The sequence below is a fragment of the Schizophyllum commune genome (genome assembly GCF_000143185.2).
Source record: "Schizophyllum commune H4-8 unplaced genomic scaffold SCHCOscaffold_3, whole genome shotgun sequence".
Taxonomy (NCBI): domain Eukaryota; kingdom Fungi; phylum Basidiomycota; class Agaricomycetes; order Agaricales; family Schizophyllaceae; genus Schizophyllum; species Schizophyllum commune.
In genome coordinates this window covers 26,740-43,306 of record NW_026089540.1, presented here as the reverse complement: position 1 = coordinate 43,306, position 16,567 = coordinate 26,740, and the positions used below count along the sequence as shown (strand labels likewise).

The window sequence follows — 16,567 nt, the reverse complement described above, 5'->3', positions numbered from 1 at the left end:
GGGATTCTGCCCGTGCCAGTGGGGATGAAGCTCTACAAGATGCGGATTGAGGCACTTGATGTCGATGACAGGCTGGTGAAGGAGCTGCAAGGGGTTTAAGACTACCTTCTGCGGCGCCTCGCCAGCGTGAATCCATGCAGCATCCGCGGCGTCCTCAATACGGAAAACGGGCTCATGCCGCTGCGCGCTCGACGCTTGTTGTTGGCGCTTCGGTACCTGGGGTATCTCACAACTCTATCGGACGACCCTCTCGCAAGGCTTGCTCTGGCGAAGTCCTTCCGTCTCGCCCGCAACATGTTCCCTTGCTGGATAACGGACCTGCAGCATGTTCTCAAGTCCTACGTGCCCGCCCAGCAGCGATTACTCGTGCGCTTGCACGACCGCCACATTCTAGCTGGCCTGCAGACGGCGGTGGAACGCCCGGCAGACCGTCTCGCAGCGGCCCAGCTTCAGACGATGTCGCGGCTGGATCTTTGGAATGCACACGCGTTGGGGAAGGTGCGGGTATTGCGACCTTACCTTACAATTGCGGTGCCCGCTCACAGCAAGGCCTTGACGAGGCTGCTGCTGAGCGATCACGCGCTAGCTGTTGAGGTGCAGAGGCGACCGGACCGTTATCGACACGCAGCGGGGGGCAAGGGAGGATCGGCGTTGCCGCATGTGTAGGGGAGCTGCCGAAGACGAGGTACACGCCCTGCTACAGTGCCGAGGACATGCTGCACTCATGAATTTGCGTGCGGGATTTCTGCGCAGGCTGGACGAGCTTGGCTTGCAACGCGAGCCTCATCCGGACGACCATTGGGACTTGCGCCTCATCTGGTGGCTGGCGGAACACAAGCGGGACGACGTGAGGACTTCATGGGCGCACTTCGTGTACCGTGTTCTCGCAGTTTTTGATGCCGTGCCGATGTTCATTGTTCCACGCTACAAGAAGAGAGTCGTCACGTAGAATCCAGATAGTTACTTATCCTGAGACTGTGCTTCAGTAGCTTCGTGCCAATGTTCGAGCTCGTAAGGTGATGGGTTCGGTCATTGTCGACAGAAACACCTGCAATGCCACAGCGATAAGAACGACGGTGCTCCGTCGCGTAGTTTGTACTCTCGTCTGGACTACGTAGGAAGGACAGGGCCGTTCCTTATTAGGGACGTCCCCCGAATTAATATATTCCTTTCTTTTTTGCCGACATGTTTACCCGACATGTTTACCCGACATGTTTACCCGACATGTTTACCCGACATGTTTACCCGACATGTTTACCCCCGACATATTTGACCCGGCATTTTATCGCGTGCAGCAGGGGACATCGAAATTCGACAAACTTGATAGTGTCAATTCGACTGCAGGCTCGCCTCACAGGTCACAACGACACACTTGGATTGAGCTCAACACCTAACTGTCACGGGTCATAGCGGCGGACAAACAGTGTGGCATACGGGTCCAGAGCCGAGTACATTAAGCCAGAACTCGCAATTTCTACACCCTACGGGCGCTGGTATGTGATACTTTGTCATTCGGCCACTGCGGGACCCTATCAGTCCCTATCGTCATCATTCATACAGCGGTGACCAGATCATTCGCGCGCTGCCATTTGGGGAAAAATCGCCGTGACGGGTATTGGGCGTGGTCAAAAAACATCCAGCTCCTTCACGAAACGGTACAGTCATCACCCAGCGTTTGAGCAGCCCAAATCTTGTTGAGCTTCAGTAATAGTTGCTTGGAGTAACGAGCTCGATGTAATAGCGATCAAAAGTTCATACCTCAAAGTATCACCTCTACTATCGAATTGAGTTCCTGCTCATGACTGTGGCATGGAATGGCGGGATCACCGCAGGATCAAGCAAGTTAAGGGCAAACGGGCGTTTGAGCAGCTCGTCACGTTTCTCGGCAATCGCTGCCTTCGAGCCTCCCATTTTTCTCTAGCGCTCACTCCGCCCCCAAGTCGCGTCTGTGAAGAGGTGAGATGCTATACATGGGAAGTATTGGCTTTTTATGAGCTTCCAGACGACCGGGATGGCATGGTAAATCGCAATAGAGGCGGGCTCGGAATCATGGACCGGTTTGTGACGTGACATGGGCCGCTTGCCGCTCACTCAAGCAAAGTCGACGCCGGATGCTGCCCTGTGCCACCTTATGCAGCATCAGCACTTTGTGGTCTATCCAGAACAATACCTAAGATGGTCAAGCGCTTCTGAAAATATTTCTGTGGAGGACGCTCATCATCAGAGATCTATAGACAATTGTCAAGGTTGCTCAGCCCAAAAAACAGGCTGCTCAACCGACTTTGTCGGCGTGTCCCTCGCCAAGTCCTGCTCGTATCTTCCCAATATCATGTGTGAGAGGAGCTGCAGCTATCTTGTGCCTCTCCATAAGATTTGGAGCATGCTGGACACTCGTAAAGCACTCTTTCAAAAGGGACTGCTCATCCGGGGGTGGTTGCTCAAACGCCGTATGATGACTGTAGAGCGTAGCACAAATACCGCAAATATGAATTTTGAAGGGAAATGGGCATGTTGTTCGTGAGATATGGGCCGTATACTACCTGAGGGCACGCCGTGCCATATGACGCATGCCAGCACATTCTACAAGAATCACGGACGCTGTTCTGGTATGCAGACAGGTGTTTTCGAGGCGGTCTGTGGTTCTGTGAGATTGCCGAAACCAGCAGACTACACCGCTAGAGAGCCGACTGCAGGATATCGTCAGATTTTGAACTCACGGATCCCTTCGCCGTTTCTAGGGACTTTGCTTGCTGCTCATCGATGTCTGTGGTTCGGCGAATCGGTGGTTGGCGTGGATGGTTCGAAGGAGGTCGTGTGCGGTCCACGCGGGTACAGCGCGTCATTTCGGTATTCCGCTCATCACTCGCCTTCATACGCGTGTAGGCAGTAAAGCGCGACTGCACTATGTCAAGCGCTTAGCTTAAAAATCTACAACACAAAATGCTTCGCTAGCGACACTCTGGGCAGAGTGACTGCTGAAAGCAAGCTGTTAAGTGCGCGTACAAGGAAAAGCTCTCATTCTTGCTGAGATGCCGCGTGTACCACTGTCCAGAGTCCAACCCGGGTCAGGGGAGCGTCCGAGAGCATGCTGATATGTATTCGTCGCACGGTGCCTTCTACGGAGCAATAGCTCAATGGTATTGCGTCGGCTGTGTGAATGTCCCTTTGGTATCGGTAGCAAGTTCGAGTCAGAGTCGGACACCAGGGATTCGTTGTGCGAAGACGATGTCCCATTTTTCTTAACACTTTGAACATCATTTTCTTTCGACCACGTTTTCGGCCTTAAGGCGCAGCACTTAAGTTATTAGAGAGGTTGAGCAAACAGAATTCCGTAGATAGACTATCAAAATAGCGGGTCCCCGCCAAGGTCACCCGGCTTCGGCTTAACCTGTACTTATATATAGTGCTGCGTGCGTAGCCTCTGTATATAGAGGGACCACGGGTAGGTAGTGGAAGGGGCGGCCAAAATTCTTTCTCTTTATCTACGGTTTTCTGTCTGCTCAACCTCCCTATTGGCGCTGCTGGATGGCTTTTGTGCGTATGCTCAAGGTCATGGTGCAATCTGGCAACCCATTACCAATATATTGGGCTCAACCGCCAGGTTTTGATGATCAGGCACACAACGCTGGAGCCCATCCGAAACTCGAGGCAATCGACGACTTACAGGACTAGGACAGCTGTGTGTAACGGGGTGATTTCCTTCAATCGATTTCCAAAGGAGCCCGGCATTCTGGTCTCTAGCGGTGTACAGCGGCGGCCAGATCAACTGCGCGCTGCCTTTTTGGGGAAAAATCGCCGAGGCGGGTGTTGGGCGAGGTCGGAAAAGTCCAACTCCTTCACAAAACGGCAGATCGTAGCCAAAAACCCCCAAATACAATCTTTGAAGCGAAACGGGCATGTACTTCGTGAGATATGTGCCGTACACTACCTGAGGGCGCGCAGTGCCATATGACGCATGTCGGCACATTTCACGAGGATCACGGACGCTCTCCGTCAAAGTTGGTATGCAGACGGGGGTTTTCATGGGCGCTCTACCGTTCTGTAAGGTCGCCGAGACCCGCAGACAATAATGCCTAATGCCCGCCTCGGCGATTTTTCCCAAAAAGGCAGCGCGCAGTTGATCTGGCCGCCGCTGTACGAGGCAGAACGTTGGCGATGGCCTTGTGGAGAGGACTGCATCAGAGTCCCGAGCGCCTTTTATGGAAATCCTCCACAAAAGCAACAGAGGATGTGTGACCGTATGAAAACAAATTCTTTCTTGCCCCTTGAGGAATGATGTCATTGGCTACGTGACGGTGACTGCTCCTGGTGACCGCTACCGCACCGTACTGTACTGTTACCGACCCTTAACGGGGTTTGCAACACTTTCGGAATCTGGGCATTTTCTCGACTGTTTCGGCTTAGATTCCCAGGAGACTTGGTAGAGCTGTCAGATACCATAGCGTGAACGGATCCTCCAACTTTGGTGGCCTTCAGGGCAGAAGAACCTAGAAAATTGCTGCGCAACAGTCGCCGATGCACAATGCAACAGTCTCGGTATTTGCCGAGAACGCCTCCCATTTTCTATCTGGACGGTTAGAGCTCCGTATAACATACAAGTTCATAGATGCTATGAGCACAGCGCGCTATACCCATATGCCAGAAATCTAAGCGAACGGAGGATGAGCGGGCTCGGGCTGAGGTGTTGCATTGCTCGGCACCTTTTGCCGCTTTGACCGATTTTGTTGCAAACCCCGTTAAGGGTCGGTATGTATGGAGGCAACCGGCGGGGGTGCGTTATGCTAACAACCCCCGCACGTAGGCAACCCTAGCTACGTTACGCGTTATGGTTGGGCAATTAGGCAAACATTGAAGGTAATATTCGAAGCCTGTGGGGTGTCAGTAAACGTGAACCGTCAGGCAAGCCGCAGTCTATCAGTGACGATACGTACAGCCTATTTTTCGAGCTAAAAAGATCGTGCGCGCAGCGCCAGAAAATATACGAATTTTTGACGAAAGTTGCGCGTTGGCAACCGCCGCTCCGTTATGCGTTACACTTTCTCATTTAGTCAACTTTTTTGGGCCTCGTTACGCGTTACGGTTGCCTCCATACATACTGTACCGGTATGTATGGAGGCAACCGGTAGGGGGTGCGTTACGCTAACAACCCTCCGCTAGTAGGCAACCGACCCAGACGTTAGGCGTTACGGTCATTTGAATAGGCAACCATTCAAGGCAGATTTAGAGCTTGCCAGGCGAAAATTGGACGTACATCAGCAGGAAGGCTCCGATGCAACAGTTACGACAGAATACAGCCTATTTTGGAGCGAAAAAAAAAAAATGTTCGGGCCGCGCCGAGAAATATTCGAATTTTCGTCGATTTTTGCGCGACGGCAACCACCCCCTCCGTTATGCGTTACTTTCTTCTAGATAGCCAACTTTTTGGGCCCGCGTTACGCGTTACGGTTGCCTCCATACATACCGGTACAGTACCGGTACGGTATGAGGCACCCGCTTCATGTCTGCGAAAAGAAGCATGATTTCACCGGGCTTGTGCGAGTGCGAATAGGATCTTTTCCCAAAAAGGAATCAGCTCGTGCACGCTGCCATTAAGACGGACATCCTGCAGGAGAGGAGAACACTTTTACGGCGAAGGAGCTTTTGGTGAGCCAGCGCATTATCTGAAAGCCTGCGGCGTGAATCGCCGTTGAATTGGTAGTATAAATCAAGCTGAACGGGCCAGAACGGGCTGCCGCGGTTGTTCAAAGCTCCGTCGGTCGAACCTTCCGTGTTGGGCAACTTTGCCCCAGTGAACTGGAGGATGGTTTACGAGACCAACTTTGCCTGCAGGCTGCTCGGTCATCGCAACTTGCCGAGATCTTACCGAGATACCATCGCGGTGATGGTGCGGTCGAAGGCCTGCTGACCATCCTCTCAGCGCACCGCCATCGATAGTCTCGTCGTCGATGCAGTTATGGCTGAGCCTCAGCTCACTGTCGAGCAAAACCTCGTTAAACTCCGCCAGCCCTTTATCGAGTGCTCGATCTACAAGTATACGGACCTCACGCCCAACGCCTTCGCCGTCTTCGAGCCCGCGCAGCCCCTGGGACTGAGTCTTGTGTACTCCGAGACCACTGGACAGCTCATCTGCCTCGCCATCGCGAGCGATCGCTACGCCGTGATCGTCGATTTCTTGGCGGGCGAGCGGCCGCCCCGCACTGGTCGCGCGTCCCCCTCCAATGACGCCGTCGCCGGGAGCGCCGTCCTCCAGGAGTACGTCCTCGCACGCGACGCGGGCCAGACCAATGCATTCGACTATGATCCCCTCGCCATGCCCTTCTTCACCGAGATCAGCATGCGCGTGAAGAGCGGGCTGGACGTGCAGTCCGCGTGCAAGGAGTCTGCGCCGACGCGCAAGCACGTCGACGTTGCCAAGGCGCTCGTCGGGGACAGGCGGATGTACGAGAACAACCTCAAGCGCGCAGCCAAGCAGACCAAGTTCGAGATCAGCGCTCCCACCCACCGCCGCTGCTCCGCGCTCGTCCCCCTCACGTGGCTCACGCAGTTCGTCGCGACGTACGAGGGCAGGCTGATGTCGTTCGCTGAGGTCAAGCTGATAAATAGCGAGAGGCTCACGTCGGCGGTGCGTCGCCTCCTTCTCTTCACCGGCACGTTGCTAATGCTCCGGTAGTACCTCGACGTAAACAGCAAGATCGCAAACGACACGCGTCGCATGGAGCAGAACGAGCCCGACCGCAAGAAGCACTCGTTCAAGCGCGACAGCGGAGGCGGGAAGATGGACGACCCGAACCTTAAGATCAAGGCAGAGAAGTACTCGCAGCGCTTTCGTGCCGGCCAGGTGCGCTCCCTGCTCTCGATCGTATTCCTCGCCCTGATATTGGCATCAGGACGTGCAGATGGTTGTCCAGACGAAGTCCTATGGCCGATACACTACCTCCGCCGCTGTCGAGGATGCGCGCGGCAAGGGCGCTAGCCTCAAGACCGCGCTCTCAACCAACGAGGACCGGATGGTCAAGACCTTAGTCTCGGTCGGCAAAGACGACCCCGCCCTCGCTGATATGAAGTGCGCCGCGGTCATACTGCAGATCTCGCAGGGCGAGATCGACCTCCTGTCAGAAGACGCATGGGTGCAGAACATCTGGCTTCGTCCCACCCTAACTTGGCCCGAGGAATGGTCTACCACGTCTACTTCATCACCTACATGCAACCTAGACTGTGCCACAGATTTAAGCCCATCCCAATGTCTCACAGTACATACCATGTTATCGGACCTGGATGAGCACTGTATTACCATCATCCAAGGACCTCTGGGCACTGGCAAAACATCAGGTAAGCTACTGCTTGACCCATGGGTACAAAAAGCTCATGACCATCTAGTTATAGCTGCTACAGCTCAGCAGTGCATTGCGGCGGGCAAGAAAGGCATCTGGGTCATCGCCCTGTCCAATGTGGCTGTGAATATCGCGGAGAAGCTGGAGAAAGTTAGATCCCATAGCTATCGCTTATCAGCCTCTACGGACTTCTGCCATGACTGGTATGCCCCCTTTACGCTTTCTCTCCTGCCTTTCCCTGACCTCCACCTCAGGCATGAGCACATCTTCGATTCTGTCAAGGAGAACCTCATCGTCTCTGACCGCTTCCAGAAGCTCAATATGAAGTATCTAAAGGGTGTCGAGGTTATTCTCTGCACCATCTCTATGCCACCAAATGACATGATGAAGAAGGGATTTACCTCTGTTGTTCTACTCATCACGCTTATTGTTGATGAAGCCAGTCAAATCGAGATTGATGGATATCTTTCCGTCTTCACCAACTGCTCATCTATCTGCAAAGCCTGCGTTATTGGAGATGACAAGCAATGTAAGTCTGACACTCTTGTATGTTGGTTATCTTGCTAACTAGTTTACAGTGGCCCCTATATGGCCAAAATGAGCCCAAGAAGCTACAGAGCAACTTTGAGGTCCCACACCTCCACAACAATGTTGTCTTCCTTGATACACTGTGTATGTGCAACATAATGCCTTTTTGGCTCTGACTTACTGCTGGCTAGAATGTATGCCTCTCCAGCTTGGTGATATCATCTCCAAGGCTGTGTATGAGGGCATGTTGAAGTCTAATTAATCTCAATCACATGATTAGAAATAATATGATTGCTGTCAAAGTAGTACCAGTAGATGCAGAAGGCTCTGACTGCCCTGTTTATCAATTGATTCTAACTTGGCCATAGAACAAGGGTACTAGAAAAGTGCCGGCTTCGCCTCCAGACGACCTTGCTTGCCAAGAACATGAGAGTATACGAGTATGCGAGTAGTCTCAAAGTGTCTTAATCGATACCTAACTACGGACAAGTGGTCGAAGGCACGAAGAACAAGTCGTACTGAGAATGTCCGGGTGGTACACAACGCATGCGCGATTGCATGGTCGACGCTATCGAACGCGTCGGCGTTGCCAAACGCAGAGGTGATGAGGCTTCGGAGTCTGTACATCGTAGAAATTGTAGTGAAGTGAGACTTGGAGGACCATTGCCTCGACTGGAGCCGGGGAAAGAATTGAGCACTTTCGTGGCTACGGGCTGCGGGCATAGTAAAAGCCCTCGAACTCGGGCATGTGTGATGACCGCAAAGAACGATCCGTAATCTCGGCAACCTCGAGCAACGCCGCCGAGCTGACCCATCTCTCCTCTGCTTTCCCAGGTCGACGGGTTGAGCTGTCTAGCACAGAAGCTGTCCGTGAAAGTCTTTAATTAGCTCTATTGACAACAATCATATCACTACGGCCTGCACTCGCATCGACAGCTTCGACTACACACCGCCAACGCGTACCGTCATCGTTGGTGACCACATAATCCGACGCAAGCGCCACTTCGGCAGCTGGTTTCCAATTCAGTATTTCCCGCTCTTGTACTTGTACGTCTCCGTTGAGCCCTCTAAGATGGTGCCTACCGAGAGCTCATTCACCACCTCACCGACCGCGAAGTCCATTTTTCGTTGCAGGTCCGCGACGTAGTGCTTGCGTGACACGGCAAGAGCTTTCTTTATCGGCGTGAACACGGCGTGGCGGGTGAGCGAGGGGATGGAGTTGCAGGGCCACGTCCAGCTGTACATGGAAGGTCAAGGAGCGGTACGGGACGTTGAAGGAGGAGGCATCGGACATTAACACTGCGCGAAGATCTCTGGTAGCTATGCGCAATGTGGTCGCGTACAAGAGAGGTCAAGATTTTCTTGGGTTGGGGCTTTGAGGGCATGATGCTGCTGGTTTGCTCCCGAGACGCGAATGCCGACTTATTGAGGGACGACCCAGACACGAAGCACCAGGATAGGCTGAATATCTGCTTGGAGGACCGGATAGGACGCCAGGAGATAGAAGGGAGCTCAGCCATGGGTCGTCGGCTAGTGACACCAATTTTAAAGATTCGTCGACTATCCTATGTGGGTCCTTGCGTCTCTTGTCCACGTGATTGGATTTGTGGGTCCATTAGGCGCTTGGCCTACCAAGAACGTCGTCAGTCCTGCGTGCCGTGCCAGCAGCAGCAGCGTGCGCTTTCGAGCTCTGTAACCTGGCGCGCCCATCGGGGACGCGTTATCCGTGCAGCATCATTGGAGTCAATTTGCGCCGTGACGTTTCGTGATTTTTTCAAGGCGCCGGTCACCTCTCGATTGAGCTGCGGCGTTGCTTGCAATTGGCCGCTAAATCCGTATTGGATCGACGTATGTTTGCTGCTGACTGCAACTGTGCAGGAGAGTCAAGCTAGAGCATTTCACGTAGATGGTCGAAAAACATCACAAGTCTCGTGGTTAAAAGGGATCGGTGGGATCTCGTTCGAGCCTTATTCGTGTGTTTGTACGTGTGTGCAAAATAGAATCCGATCAGACAATAAGACCCCTCCATAAGACCTTGCAAGCAAGGTAACGAGCGTATTGTCTCCGTCCGCCCGTGCTTGAATATCCGCGTGAACGCCGTCTCATGCGTCACCGAGAACCCGCCAGATGTGCAGTAGTATACGAGTTGGAGGACCATCCGGATGTACGGGTCGGGCGAGAGTTGGGCTGGAGGTGAGAACGAGCGCAGCACGGCACATAGACCTGACGTACCAATATTGTTGATCCAATCTGTGCCGGAGTCCTCCAACCAGAGCTCCATGTTGTCGGAGTCGACAATGAGCACGTCGGCGTGCACCTTGGCGCGGCCACAGATGCGCTTCCTATCGGCAATAACAAGCTCTTACCACCCGGCTTAAGGCGCGGGACTTCGGCCGAGACATGGCCGAGATTACGCAGAACATGCTCCTTGTCGAGAGCACCGGTTGCCTTTACTGTGCATATACTATGGGTCACCCAGTGTATAAACGTACCGATCGCTACGTTGACACACTGTCCAGGGGCCGTCTGTTGGGCGATTGTGGCCCGGAAAAAAAGCATACATACGTTTTTGAATGCTCTGCACACGATGGTGGAGACCGCTTGTCCATAGCTGTAGTCATTCTGAAGATGCTGACTGGAAACCGCTCGGACGTGGTTGATGGGCATGATGCCGTCAAAACCTCGTGTTGCGGCCTCCAGCACCAACGGTCGCAGCTACTGTACCGGTATGTATGGAGGCAACCGTAACGCGTAACGCGGGCCCAACAAGTTGGCTATGTAGAAGAAAGTAACGCATAACGGAGGGGGGTGGTTGCCATCGCGCAAAAATTGACGAAAATTCGAATACTTCTCGGCGCGACCCAGACGGTCTTTTTCGCTCCGAATAGGGAATATTCTAATGAGAAACCCGGTTTCTACGTTTTGCCTTCCTTATAAGGCAATTCTGTAGAAACCCGCTCAACTTCTTTACACGAGGCTGGGTTTCTGCCGGCGTCTCTTCGGTCGTGCACCCGGGAGACGGTGATACGCCATCAATCTCGCCTGACGCTGCCGAAGTCGCCGAGCTCGCGGCTCCTCCTCCGTTTGCCACAAGTACCGCCTGTTTCTAGCTTAGTGGCCAGGTCAAATATCAGGCTACTGATTCCGATACAACTCGGTCAGCCCTCTTAGCTAGCAGGACTGACACTGACCCATAGGCCATTGTGTCCACTGGTGGACGCAATGGTCATGTGACTACAATGGGAAGACGACCTTTCACCCTCAGACAGTACCCTCCAGAGGGCCCGTAAGGCCTCTGCTATATCAAAGTACGACTGGATACACTCATGTGTTCCCTCATGCCTCAAGTGCAAGGGCGATATCCTATAGAAGTACTCAGTGGAGGCCTGCGCTGTCGAACTCGTCTGCCTCTCGGAGTTGGCCGATAGCCTCGTGCTGTAGTGCCGACCGCGGCAACAAAGAACTCGCCGGCGCGTCGCCGGGATGCTCGCCGGCAGAAACCGGGTTTCTAGATAAGGTTTCTACGGTTGGGTTTCTCATTAGAATATTCCCCGAAATAGGCTGTTTGTGTCGTAACTGCTGCATCGGAGCCTTCCTGCTGCTGTACGTCTACTTTCCGCCTAGCAAGTATCCAAATCTACCTTGAATGGTTGCCTATTCAACCAACCGTAACGCCTAACGTGGGGGTCGGTTGCCTACTAGCGGACGGTTGTTAGCGTAGCGCACCCCCTACCGGATGCCTCCATACATACCGGTACAGTACGCGCAAGCGGTCTTCGCCATCGTTTTCTACGCACACAAGAATGTAGGACTACGATTTTTTCGGGTAGAAATCGGCCGCCAAACGTCGACAGGACAGTGTGTCAACGTAAAGATCGGTAGGTTTATACACTGGGTGACCCATAGTAACATCATCTGGCAACAGAAGGTACATAGGACAGTCATCATAACACCTGTGTAAGAGCGCAGCTCATCGCTTCAATCAAGTTTAAATTAAACTGCACCTTCAACAGCACCCGCCAGCGGCATCGCTTCCCTGCCTTGACGCGACCGTGAGGCCGTGTTGATCCAGAAGAAAGTTGGATATATGCTCTGTGCTACATAACTGTGTAACATAGATATGCAAGGACGCGGACACGCTGCGTCGTAGCGGAAGACTCGCCCCGTCGCCGCCTCGTGTTACAGAAAGAGAAAGATCGTTACAGCAAGCGAAAGATCGTTAGAGACAAAGTGGACGGTGGAGCACGCGTGATCTGAGTGCCTGTGGAGCACCGCACCGACAAAGTCCAGGGATAGGCTTGTGGCCGGCCTCCTCAAGAATTGGACACTTACCTGTCGGCATATGGTCAACGGACCATTTGGAGGCAATCCCGAGCTTTTCTAGCTGCCGGAGAGTAGTCGGAACCTTCAGATGTGCTGGGAGGCAGCGCCACGTGCGGCTCCACCAAAGCTCAAATCTCGCGCGCTCCACCAACGCGGTTGTCTCTATCGATCTTTCGCCTGCTGTAGAAACGACCGCGCTCGTGGAGCGCGTGTGATCTGACCTTTGGTGGAGCAGCACGTGGTCCCGACTGTCCAGCACCTCCAGCCGCCGATGAGGGATATCAGATAGCCGCAATGCTCGCAATTGTATTCAGGAGGGATAACGGCCATAGTCCGAAAGAAAAGAGCCTGAGCTCTGAGGAGAGAACACCTACAAGCACTTGTCCACAGTCGCCTGGCGCTACTCCACAAGAGGATAGATGACGTCTACTCCCTCGGCGACTTTGCCTCTAACGATCTTTCGCTCGCTGTAAGTTAGGCCATCACGCAGACTTGCCTTTTTGCAATCCTGAGTCTGCGGCTGTGCCCAATGCTGTGCTATATCAAATTTATCCCACTCCTGTCGTAATTCCGCGCGACCTTACAACGCTGCTCAGTAACAATGTGAGTAGCCGCCTCAGGCAGAAGCCCCTCTTCCGCCTCCCGCAACAACTGTCAGAGTCGAACCAGAAACTGAACCAGCTGTGGAATTCGGGTTTTCGGCGATCGCCGCACGCGCACGTGACCGACGCTTCATATACCGCATTTTTTGTAGTTTTTACTTTATCCGTTTGTCCTCGTACCACCACACAGGACAACCGGATTACATTATGATTCTGCAGGACTCGTGGCGACTGACGACTACAACAACACCAGCGCCAGGAACTAGGGAATATCTCCGTATCCGGTAACAGATCTCGCTGCTCCAGCGCGGTTCGTGCATGCGGACCATCAGTTTTCCATACGGCAACTGCCAGTGGGGCGTATCATGCCCCGACATTTCAATTTTTGGTTTTGAGGTCTTGATCCTTCGCGTTTTGTCCTGTTGAGGTCAGATAACTTTCAGCCATCCGGTATGTTTTTTGTCCTCGACCTTCTTCCCGCCCACCATCCCCCCAGTTGAGTGCCAATCTGTCTCTCTTTCTTCATCGTCGATGTTCTTGTGAGTGCACTCTTTCTGTGCTCCTGCACGTTTCTACCTCCCATGCAGACCGGATCCGTGCGACGTGCCCCTTTGCTCCTGCTTGGACGCCAAGGACCTCGTCAACTACAGCCAGGCGTGTAAAGATACCCGTCGTTCCGCGGCCGCGTACGGACGGATGGCCTTTCAGATTCGGCACTCCCTTTCTACATTCATGGCCGAGAAGGACGTTCGCCCCTTCCGCGATGTCATGCGTCGGACGGGGACGGTCATAACGGGCTCCGTCGCTATCCATTTCTTCGCGCGCACTCCTGTGGACGACGACGACCTCAATCTAGTCATTGAATGGAAACATTCCAAGGATCTGTTCTCCTTCATACAATCGCTGGGCTACGTGTACGTACCCCGTCCTACCCAGGAAAAGAGCACTGTATCCGCCGTCAACTATGCCTATCTGCGCTACACCCACCGTGATCAGTACCTCGGAGCTCTGCCCAACACCGTTCTGGACGTATTACCTTTTGCTCGCGGAACCACATTCATTCGCGTCATGATAGCCAACTTCAGCGCTATGGATACCATCCTATCATTCCACTCCAGTATGCCGACCCTTCTCGTCCCGCAGATTGCAACTGACCTTCGCCCTGTAAGCCCCCACGATGAACGCTATCACCTTCCGCGCCGCCTACAGTCTCTATCCGTGCAACACATTTACCCGTTCCGTGGGAGTCTGCTTCCGCCAAAATCTGCACGTCGATATGTACAAAAGGCGGGGCTGGACTATGGAGGGCTCTGCATCGGAGAGGACGCGTGCGCAACATGGAGAAGAGGTTAATGCGCCCATCCGGTTCGTCGGCGACGCCAACACCTGGACCATTGACCTCGATGATCGGTATGTTAATACGCATCCATTCCTCAGCGCACCTTCACATCGCATACAGTCCTTCGCTCTTCCTGGACACGTTCATGTACAACTCCTGGGAGCTTCGCTGGACTGGCCGCTGCAACGGGTGGATTATGCCACGTATCGAGAGCGCCAGCTACATCGGAGACGACTGGTGGCTTCAAAATCGGACCTTCGCTGACTGTGACCTCCTCGGAGCTTTCATGCGTAAGCTGATGGACAACCAGCCGAGGTTTGTGAGGTACGTGGCGGTGTCATCGCTCACCTTGGCTTTCGCCCACGCTTCCCTCCCCTACAGGCAGACCGACGAGGACGTCTTGAAGTCCGTCCTAGATAGTGCTAAGGAGATGTTGTTTGTTTATAGACCTCCTTGCGCGACGGACACGTTGTTCTTGCCGGGCTGGGATGTAAATCGGCCTCCTCGCCTCCCGGTTGTCACCGTTCCCTGTGCTAGACTTGTCGAGGAAGCAGACCCCCAGGCATGGTGCTCTACATGCTCTCCTCTGCAGTGCATGCTCATTACAGCGTACTCAGCCCGAAGAAGAATCCCAAGCTACAGAGCAGAACTCAGCCACACCCAGCGCTGCGCCGGCTGCCGCCGACGGCGTCTTCGCTCACAAGGTCTTCCATGCCGGATCAAATTCACCTCGTGCGTCAAAAGCACTGGACGACGACATCGTCCGTGATGCCCTTGTAAGTGATCTCACTATGTTGTGTGTTGCTTGCTCACGCCCGTGCAGAACAACCTTACACTCGGTGCCAGTGTACTGTCTGACCCCGACTTGGTCAGTGGTCTAACGTCCGATAACATTGTTGTAGAGCCTGAACACACCCACGACGTACTTCTATCATCACCGGTCCCTGTACATTCGCTGATCCTTGTATAGGACGGTCTTGCTCCCGCCAAGGTGCCTTCTGACGCTGGAGATTTTGATCAAGATTCAGTCGGAGCACGCAGCGACGACTCTTGCAGTATCAATGATGTCTGTCTCTCTATCGTCACGGTCCCGTGTTGCATTGACGTTTGAACAGATTGGTGTCTCGTTTGTCGACGGGAGGGACCACTCCGCCGCTCACTCCGGAGACGACGCATCCCCAGACTACGATGTGGAGTATGCCTCCGAAAGGGATGATGTACACATCTCAGCCTCGTTCGTTTGTATCACACTGATTGCATCATAGTTGCTATTCGACAGCGACGATACCCAGTCCTCTTGGTCTGCGTTTTCCTTGTCGAACGACCAGCCTCCTCTAAAGCGGATGCGGACGCAATGAAGAGTGGATGATGTATTGTAGCCTAGCGTTTGGAATATATATGTGTACATGGCCTCTCCTCGTCCACATCAAATGGAGTCGCCTCGACTGCCGGGACGCCGGGTAATTATTTCCTATCACGATCGTGGGATAATGATTATATAAGCAAATTACGAAGGAAGGTGCTTCTCTGCTCTTTACCTTCATCTACCCCTCACTCGGGAATCAAACGACATGTGGTCTGTTTTGACCTTGGCCGCCGTGACAGATATTGTAGTACGTTCTTTCTCTCCAGTAAAGACCAGGTTTCTGATGTACTTTGATAGCGGTTAGCCCTCATATGCCTCGAAGATGGGTATGAGTTGTGTCCACTGTGGGCATTGGAGAGAACTGGACAACTTCGGTATTACGGAAAATGCGCTGGCTACACGTCGCTTGCGTCTCCTCCCAGGCAGTAGCGCAGACGTCGCCGCCTGGTTGGAGGGCAAGGCGCCAGAGTTGGGCACCCGTGCCACAAAATTCATCCTGCGCAAAGACCTGCGCAAGCTGAGCAGGGACACTAACCGCTGGCCATCTTGGTGCGTCCTCTGTACTACTGGTGGGGGGAGTGTTATGCTAACAAGCCTCCCCTAATAGGCAACCAACCCTACATTGGGTGTTACAGTTAGTCAAATGAGCAACCACCCCCTCTGTTATTAGTTACTTCTTCAAACTAGCCAACTTTCTGGGCCCCCATTACTTGTTATGGTTGCCTCAATTCATACCTCTACAGTACATGGTGAAAGTTGTATACCAACTGCTTTGTAGCTGTGGCCTCTCTGATTTCATTCTGTTCATATCTCCTGCTCCCCTCACACATGTCAGTGCATCTGCACATGTTGTTGACAAGCTGGCAATGACTGGTATGTCTACATCTAGCTGTCAACAAAGACACAGTACAACAATAGGTATTCCTTTTACAACCATGTACATAGGCCTCCAAAAAAGAAAGAACACCAACAACGTACATATTCTACTGTACCGGTATGTATGGAGGTAACTGGTAGGGGGTGTGTTACACTAAAACCCTCCGCTAGTAGGCAACCGACCCCCACGTTAGGCGTTACG

The 16,567-nt window shown here is 53.3% G+C and overlaps 5 protein-coding genes across 5 annotated transcripts; 4 read left to right on the top strand and 1 right to left on the bottom strand.

Annotated features, from left to right (window-relative positions):
- Positions 1 to 48: 48 nt before the first annotated feature.
- On the top strand, positions 49 to 949 carry SCHCODRAFT_02723491 (uncharacterized protein; the record flags this gene model as incomplete). The annotated part of the gene is made up of 2 exons (XM_003034098.2): positions 49 to 498; positions 704 to 949. Exons 1-2 carry the CDS (start codon positions 175 to 177, stop codon positions 947 to 949), a joined length of 570 nt encoding a protein of 189 aa, XP_003034144.1. The 5' UTR covers positions 49 to 174.
- Positions 950 to 5,800: 4,851 nt separating this feature from the next.
- SCHCODRAFT_01349969 (uncharacterized protein) lies at positions 5,801 to 8,121 on the top strand (the record flags this gene model as incomplete). Its single annotated transcript, XM_003034097.1, has 11 exons — positions 5,801 to 5,884; positions 5,918 to 6,622; positions 6,671 to 6,838; positions 6,888 to 7,183; positions 7,225 to 7,250; positions 7,303 to 7,329; positions 7,384 to 7,534; positions 7,586 to 7,676; positions 7,834 to 7,860; positions 7,910 to 7,981; positions 8,068 to 8,121. 11 exons carry the CDS (start codon positions 5,801 to 5,803, stop codon positions 8,119 to 8,121), a joined length of 1,701 nt encoding a protein of 566 aa, XP_003034143.1.
- Positions 8,122 to 8,882: 761 nt separating this feature from the next.
- On the bottom strand, positions 8,883 to 10,526 carry SCHCODRAFT_02597218 (uncharacterized protein; the record flags this gene model as incomplete). The annotated part of the gene is made up of 8 exons (XM_003033539.1): positions 8,883 to 9,096; positions 9,160 to 9,179; positions 9,203 to 9,424; positions 9,557 to 9,729; positions 9,894 to 10,046; positions 10,092 to 10,201; positions 10,372 to 10,385; positions 10,425 to 10,526. 8 exons carry the CDS (start codon positions 10,524 to 10,526, stop codon positions 8,883 to 8,885), a joined length of 1,008 nt encoding a protein of 335 aa, XP_003033585.1.
- Positions 10,527 to 13,315: 2,789 nt separating this feature from the next.
- Positions 13,316 to 15,481, top strand: SCHCODRAFT_0106346 (uncharacterized protein; the record flags this gene model as incomplete). Its single annotated transcript, XM_003034096.2, has 10 exons — positions 13,316 to 13,323; positions 13,372 to 13,901; positions 13,954 to 14,194; positions 14,244 to 14,447; positions 14,505 to 14,613; positions 14,741 to 14,899; positions 14,947 to 15,045; positions 15,094 to 15,189; positions 15,239 to 15,340; positions 15,389 to 15,481. The coding sequence occupies 10 exons, from the start codon at positions 13,316 to 13,318 to the stop codon at positions 15,479 to 15,481; spliced, it is 1,641 nt and encodes a 546-aa protein (XP_003034142.1).
- A 213-nt stretch (positions 15,482 to 15,694) lies between these two features.
- Positions 15,695 to 16,136, top strand: SCHCODRAFT_02723478 (uncharacterized protein; the record flags this gene model as incomplete). The annotated part of the gene is made up of 3 exons (XM_003034095.2): positions 15,695 to 15,736; positions 15,794 to 16,038; positions 16,097 to 16,136. 3 exons carry the CDS (start codon positions 15,695 to 15,697, stop codon positions 16,134 to 16,136), a joined length of 327 nt encoding a protein of 108 aa, XP_003034141.1.
- Positions 16,137 to 16,567: the final 431 nt, after the last annotated feature.